The sequence below is a fragment of the Bison bison genome, unplaced genomic scaffold, assembly GCF_000754665.1.
Source record: "Bison bison bison isolate TAMUID 2011002044 unplaced genomic scaffold, Bison_UMD1.0 scf7180017846365, whole genome shotgun sequence".
Lineage (NCBI taxonomy): Eukaryota > Metazoa > Chordata > Mammalia > Artiodactyla > Bovidae > Bison > Bison bison.
The window spans coordinates 6,986-14,603 of NW_011476938.1; the positions used below are offsets into that span (position 1 = coordinate 6,986).

Sequence of the window (7,618 nt, forward strand, 5' to 3'; positions counted from 1 at the left end):
CCCGCTCCTGCCTCCATTCTTAGCTCGCTGCTTTATGACTATTGCCACCACTGTGCTTGGCCAGGGCTATGGAGGGCTGATTGGACCACTTACCTAAAAAATGTCCCCACTAGAATATTAAGATCCAAGGAGGGATGGATTGGGAGTTTGGAATTAGATGCAAACTCTTATACATAGAATGGATAGACAACAAGGTCCTGCTGTATAGCACAGGGAACTATACTCAATATCTGGTGATAAACCATAATGGAAAAGAATAGAAAAAAAATGTACAAAAATTACATACAATAAAACATATTATAAACCAATAAGAAAGTAGTATTATCTGTAAATATTAATATTACAGTATTAAGTAAAATAAAATGTTGCAAAACAGTAAAAAGAAAAAAATCCATGAAAGTAGGAAGTTTTGTCTGGTTGGTTCACTGCTGAATCTCCAGTGCCTGGAACAGATCTTTTCCCAATATGTCTTTTGATCATATTTATGGCTTATTCATTTTATACTATAATAAATATTTAGCTTTTTATGAAGTTAGGTTGATCTGTTTTTAAAATCATTGCTTCTGAATGGTCTATCATGCATAGAAAAGACTTTCCCATTTCATTTCAAGATTGTTTTAAAGTGCTCATTTTCAGTGCTTTTCTGTTTTCGTCTATTCTGTGTAAATCTTTGATCCTTCTGAAATATATTTTGGTGTAAGAAGTCACATAGGAGTCCAATTTTGCTTCTTTCAGGGCAGCCATTTGTCCCAGTGCCATTTTATCAAATAATCTATCTTTTCTTCATGAGTTTAAAATGCCCACCTTTATGATTCTAAATTCCCTTATGTATTTGGTTCTATTTAATTTTCTTTGTTCTGTCTGACTATTCCTCTGCTTCTGCCAAATTAGTCCGTTTATGTAAAAAGAAATTAGAAAGAAAAAGTGAAAGAAAGAGAGATGGCAGGGTAGAAAGAAGGGAGGAAGGATGGAAGGAAGGAGGGATGGAAGAGAGGGAAGAAGGGAGGAGAAATTAGGAATTTTCTTTTTAAATTTATTTTATTGAAACATAGCTAATTTACAATGTTATGTTAATTTCTTCTGCACAGCAAACTGATTCAATTATACATATACTAGGCATCTTCATATATTTTTATTTGTAGAAAGAGTTCCTGTATTTAAAATAATAATAATGATAATAATACTAATACTTTTGAAAGTCATTGGCCTAACTTTATAACACCTGTAAGATCCCGTTTAACAATGCTATTCTTTAAAAATCAGAATGGAAATAAGTCTAATGTTGTACCTAAATTAACTAATTATAACTTTTGGCTTGTATCCGATTCCCCCATAAGACTAAATCTCTTAAGAGCTATCATTTATCAAGCATTATTACATATGTACCAGTTGTTGTGGAGATAGTGAGGGACAGGGCAGCCTGGAGTGCTGCATGCAGTCCATGAGGTCAAAAAGAGTCGGACACGACTGAGCAACTGAACAACAACCACCAGTTATTCACCTGGAAACTTTATATGCTTTCTACCCATGGTTCTCAAACTTAATCACCTAGAAGGTTTGTGAAAACACAGATGTGCCACTGCTGTTTCTGAATTGGCAGGTCTGGGATGAGATCTGAGAGTCTGCATTTCTGACAAGCTTCCAAATGATGCAGTTGCTACTGGTCCTGGGGCCACACTGTTTTACTGTGATTAGTGAAAAAATCAGGCAAGTTTGTGGACAAAACTAAAGGTCGAAGAGCTTAAGTAACCTGCTTAAGACTTCACAGCATGGAGGAGACAGAAGCAGAATTCAAAGTTGTTCTTTCTCCACTTTGCTCATTTCCTCTTAGTGGGATGAGGAGAGAAGGAGGGTAGCAGGAATCCTATCCTGGCCCTCCCAGAATCTCCAGTGCTTAGGAAATTGACAACAGGTACACAAGGTTTCCTTCGATGAATGAGTAAATTGCCCTGTGCCCCTGGTGATGCAGGCAATGCATCCCTTTCTTTTCATTATAACTTTTTGTGACCTCGTAGATTTCAGATACTGGAACTAAAATAAAGTGCCTTGTTTTGAAAAGTTAAAATCAAATGTCAAGTGGAAGCAAAAGTTCAGAGGCTCAGAATCTTTTTGAATGATGAGAATCATAGGTACCTCTTCCACTTTTGCTTCCTTCTTCATTTTCATTTATTTATTTTTTCTCCCATCTTCCCATAGGTTGAAGAAACTCTGTGACCTCTATGCAAAGGTTCTGGGCTCACAAGAAGCTTTGCACGTAAGGCTTCCCAACCCTTCCCTATGGGAGAGACATCTTGCTTTTCTTTTTCTCTTTTTCTTTCTTTTTTTTTTTCAACTTTGGCAGCACTATGCAGCATGTGGGATCTTAGTTCCCTGACCAGGGATTGCATCTGTGCACCCTGCAGTGGAAGCTGGGAATCTTAACCACTAGACCACCAGGGAAGTCCTGAGAGATCTTTCTTTGTTGTCTTGGGCCTAGCAGTGATGGGCTCATGCAAGTCAGGTTCTAGAGCTCATGTTTTCCTTGGTCTATTCTTGGAGGGCTGTGCACAACAGGGCTGGTCAACTTATGAGTTGTCCCAGAAGGGATGGACCCTGGCTAGTGGCAGCTTGAAAAGTGAAAGTGAAGTCACTCAGTCGTGTCTGACTCTTTGCAGCCCCATGGACTGTAGCCTACTAGGCTACTCTATCCATGGGATTTTCCAGGCAAGAGTACTGGAGTGAGTTGCCATTTTCTTCTCCAAGTGGCAGCTTAAGGACCCTGCAAACTAATGTGTTTTATGTGATGCTACCCTTGTCCCTGAGTTTAGAGCTCTTCCTGGAGCAGGGAAGCAATGCTAAATGGCTCAAGGTGAGCCTTAGCTGAGCTTCCTAGACATCTTTGCAGGTAGTTCTTCTCCCTTCCGCGTGGCTAAAGGTGGGATGATATGGGAGGCAGGGAAGTAGGGGCATTTGGTGATAATCAAAGGACCTCATGTGCCCATAACCAGTAACCATAATCACCACCCCCATCAATATTTAAAACAATGAGCTGACGTTTCCTTCCATTCACCAGACTGCTGGGTTTTAATGTTTTGACACGGATTACATCACCTTTTGAAAGCTATTATTAAATCCAGTTATCCATGAAGCATTTGAAGACAATGGAAAACAATGTACAAATGAGCGGTTAAAGCATAAGGAAAATCTAATGAAGGGGCTAAGAATATTTAACTTGTTAAGCCTCTTAAATCCAAATCTCTGCACCACACATCATGACCTACTTGAACAGCTCCGTGGCTTCATCTTATCCCTTGAACATTTATTTTGCTCAACTTTGCAATGGCTGATTTCCTCCTAGTCAAAAGTTGTTGTGGTTTTTGAATTTGTCATTTATGTTCATCCTTTTAAAGCAAGAGTTACTTGTTATAGGTGAAACACATGCTCTTGAAGCTTCAAAGAATTTGTCCACAACAAATGAACAAGAATGACAAATTGACTGGTTTGGAGAGAAACATAATAATAATGAAGAATGGGTTTTGTTTCATTTTTCACTGTCATACACCATTTAACAAGATTAAATATAAGCATAGCCTCTGGACACAAGGATACTATGAGTGAGGTAGCAAAATCCAAACTCTATGCACGTTAAAAATTAATCCTGTCACATCTGCTGAAATTGGCTGGTCTTTCTATTTAAAAATTACAGTTCAAGATATTTCTCCCTGGTAGATACTCAAGCTTTATTGAAGTTACGTTCTGAGACACCCTCAGGCTGAGGCAGTGCAGAGCTGAGGTTCCTCCAACCACCTGTGAGATGGTTGTTTGGGGAACCCCAGTGGGAGGGAAAAGCAGTTCTCAAAATCCCAAAAAGCTGATCATTTTTAACAGGGGAACAGTCTCTTTTTCATAGAAAAATATGTAAAATTAATTTCTGATGATAAAAATGAGTTGTTTGCTCTTGGCATAGAGAGTGGCAGTTACTTTGGCATTTGTCCTGGGATCAGGGAAAGGTGAAACATGAAGTCCAAACTTTCTTCTGATTGGCTGACTGGATATAGGCAGAGAAGCATGCTTGTAAGGTGGTTATCACACTCAGATGCAGAGAGGGAAGAGGGCTGGGCCAGAGGCATCAGAGCCACTTATACCTAGCAGAAAGGGCTTGTGCCCTTTTGTTCATTGTTACAAATAGCTATCCAAAGTCCCATGTGTGACTACAATTGTTTTAAATGAAACATCTTTTCCAAATCTCTTTTTACAATTAACATTTTTCTCTTAAGACTTGCCATGCTGATTTTATTAACAACTTTTCAAAATAATGCTTAATGATAACACTTATGCTTACTTTTTTTAGTACAACTTGAAGTTCACAAAACCTCAGCTAATGTTTTGCCTGTTCATGGCAAAAACATTTTTCAGGCTGATCGTTGCCTGTATGTATTGCCATCAATGGGCTTCAGCTGGTAAAGAATCTGCCTGCAATGCAAGAGACCCCAGTTCGATTCCTGGGTCAGGAAGTTCCCATGGAGAAGGGATAGGCTACCCACTCCAGTATTCTTGGGCTTCCCTTGTGGCTCAGCTGGTAAAGAATCTGCCTGCAATTCAGGAGACCTGTGTTTGATCCCTGGGTTGGAAAGATCACCTGGAAGAGGGCATGGCAACCTACTCCAGTATTCTTGCCTGGAGAATCCCCATGGACAAAGGAATCTGGCGTACTACAGTCCATAGGGTCTCAAAGAGTCAGACATAACTGAGTGACTAAGCACAGCACAGCACTCCACGTTTCCATCAACACAATTGCCTACATCCCATGAAAACATTAAGTCGTCTGTCCTGGCTTCTCTTAACAAAGTTGACTTGCATCAAAAATGTGAATCTGGTCATTCTTTTTACTTAACAGGAAGTCTTTCTACTTTTTTTTTCCTCCTCCTTACTCTAGTAAGCATAAATCCTTTTTCAAACTTGTCCTGAAACTATTAGGCACTAAAGCTTCTTAACACCTAAGACCACTTTAAACATGAGCTAGACAATTGCAATTTATGAACGGTACCTGGGACATGAATGAAGCAAGTGTGAAAACTAAGTCAGAATTTCTTAGAAGTTTATAACCAAGGACATTTACATGTCCAAAGTCATATCTCTAAAAACATCATAACAATAAAGCTTTATTTTAGACATAGGGCTTTCCTGATAGCTCAGTTGATAAAGAATTTGCCTGCAGTGCAGAAGACCCCCCCTTTGATTCCTGAGTCAGGAAGATCCACTGGAGAAGGGATGGGCTGCCCACTCCAGTATTCTTGGGCTTCCATTGTGGTACAGCTGGTAAAGAATCTGCCTGCAATGCAGGAGACCTGGATTCGATCCCTGGGTTGGGAAGATCCCCTGGAGAAGGGAAAGGTTACCCACTCCAGTATTCTGGCCTGGAGAATTCCATGGACTGTATAGTCCATGGGATCGCAAAGAGTTGGACACAACTGAGTGACTTTCGCTTTAGATATATGTTGGTTCTCCAGTATGAAGCCTACCGTGATGTGTTTGATTTATTCTGGATGAGATCACTTCCTTTGATTCTTCTCTGAGTTTTTGTCACTCTGCCTTGCAGCCAGTGCACTATGAAGAGAAGAACTGGTGTGAGGAGCAGTACTCCGGAGGCTGCTACACTTCCTACTTCCCTCCTGGGATCATGACTCAATATGGAAGGTAGAGTAAAAGTGGGCTCAGTTCTAACTGAAATTCCCTGAATCTGAATCCATAACTCTAAGAAGGTTCATGTAGCTCTTCTCCCTTGTTTCTTATAAATGCTGGGGGAAAATAATCCCCAAATCTCTGGGTTCCTTTGTATCTTGTGAATCTCACTACTGAAGTCATTGCAATGCCACATCATGGTGGCACTTTGGACTCTGAATTCCTCTGAAGGAGCAATCCCAATCAATAGAACCAAAGAAGACTGCAGCCTAAGATTAGGAATTTAGATAGGGGGTTCATGTATATTGTCAGAAGAACTGTCTTTATAGCAAGTGTAGGGCTCAGTGAAACTTCCTCAAATGGTACCACATAAGTGCCAACATGGGTACAGCATTATAAAAACAACTTGAGTTCTACACTGGGGATAAAGGGACTTGGATTCCACTCCTGATTCTACCAATAACCAACTTTTCCATCCTGGACAGGCCACTTGTCTCTGAACCTTGTTTTCCTTATCAGGTGTATGAGAAAACACAAGGTAGCATACAGTAGACAAGAATCAGTATATTAATGAGAGCATACTTTCTTTAAACATCTTTATTGGGATATAATTCACATACCATTACTTTGCCAACAAAGGTCTGTCTAGTCAAAGCTATGGTTTTTCCAGTGGTCATGTATGGATGTGAGAGTTGAACTATAAAGAAAGCTGAGCACAGAAGAATTGACGCTTTTGAACTGTGCTCTTGGAGAAGACTCTTGAGAGTCCCTTGGACTGCAAGGAGATCTAACCAGTCCATCCTAAAGGCAATCAGTCCTGAATATTCATTGGAAGGACCGATGTTGAAGCTGAAACTCCAATACTTTGGCCATCTGATGCATAGAGCTGACTCATTTGAAAAGACCCTGATGCGGGGAAAGATTGAGGGCAGGAGGAGAAGGGGATGACAGAGGATGAGATGGGTGGATGGCATCACTGACTCGATGAACATGAGTTTGAGTAAGCTCCAGGAGTTGGTGATGGACAGGTAGGCCTGGCATGCTGCAGTCCATGGGGTTGCAAAGAGTTGGACACAACTGAGTGACTGAACTGAATTCACATACAATAAAATTCACCCATTCAAAATGCATAATTCAATGGCTTTAGCATTTTATAGTGTTGTGCAGGCAAGTATGAATCATTAGTGTTTAGTTTATTGTAGTTAACAAGGTATGAATTAATAATACAGCAGTAACTATTGACCGTTAGAGTAATACTAAACCAAGAGATCATTTGGTACCAAGAGCTCAATCTAAACAGAATAGGAAATGTAGAGTGATGAGTAAAAGCCTGAGTATGCAACAGGAAAAAAAAGAAAGGGTGTGAGTAAATGTAAACGGCTAATCAATATGTTCGTGAAAACCAGCAAAGAAGGATTAAAACCTGCTTGTGAGAAGATACATAGTGGCTTTGGTTAGCACTGTCCCATCCTCCTGAAGATGGCAAAATATCATCTACGAGATCATTCTGTGGTAAAAGGGCACCACCTGATTAGTTACTGGGTCAATAAACTAATTTTTGTATATGCTGATTGTAGACTATGTCAGTAATAATTGTTTCATTCATCACTTATTACCTGTGTGCCAACTATTTGCCAAGCATTCTGCTAAAAACTTCAGTATAGGCAGACCTTGAAGATATTGAGGGTTCAGTTCCAGACCACTACAATAAAGTGAGTCACACAATTTTTGGTTTTTGGTTTCCTAGTGCATAGTTTCCTTGTTAGTACAGTGATGAGTATCCCTACCTGTCAGGTGGGAGACCGGGGTTACATTACCCGAAGCAGAGGTGAGCTCTTTTGAAGCTTCCCAGGTGGCACTGTGGTAAAGAGTCTGCCTGCAATGCAGGAGACTCTGGTTTGATCCCTGGGTTGGGAAGATCCCCTGGAGGAGGGCCTGGAAACCCACTCCAGTATTC

The 7,618-nt window shown here is 40.3% G+C and overlaps 1 protein-coding gene across 1 annotated transcript in view; it reads left to right on the forward strand.

The window, feature by feature from the left end:
• The window catches only part of LOC104988181 (amine oxidase [flavin-containing] B-like), a 13,240-nt gene that overhangs the window by 2,671 nt on the left and 2,951 nt on the right, over nt 1-7,618 (forward strand). Inside the window, exons 3-4 of the mRNA XM_010839420.1 lie at nt 2,197-2,254; nt 5,579-5,676. Coding sequence (XP_010837722.1) covers nt 2,197-2,254; nt 5,579-5,676 — 156 coding nt within the window. The remainder of the gene's footprint in view (nt 1-2,196; nt 2,255-5,578; nt 5,677-7,618) is intronic.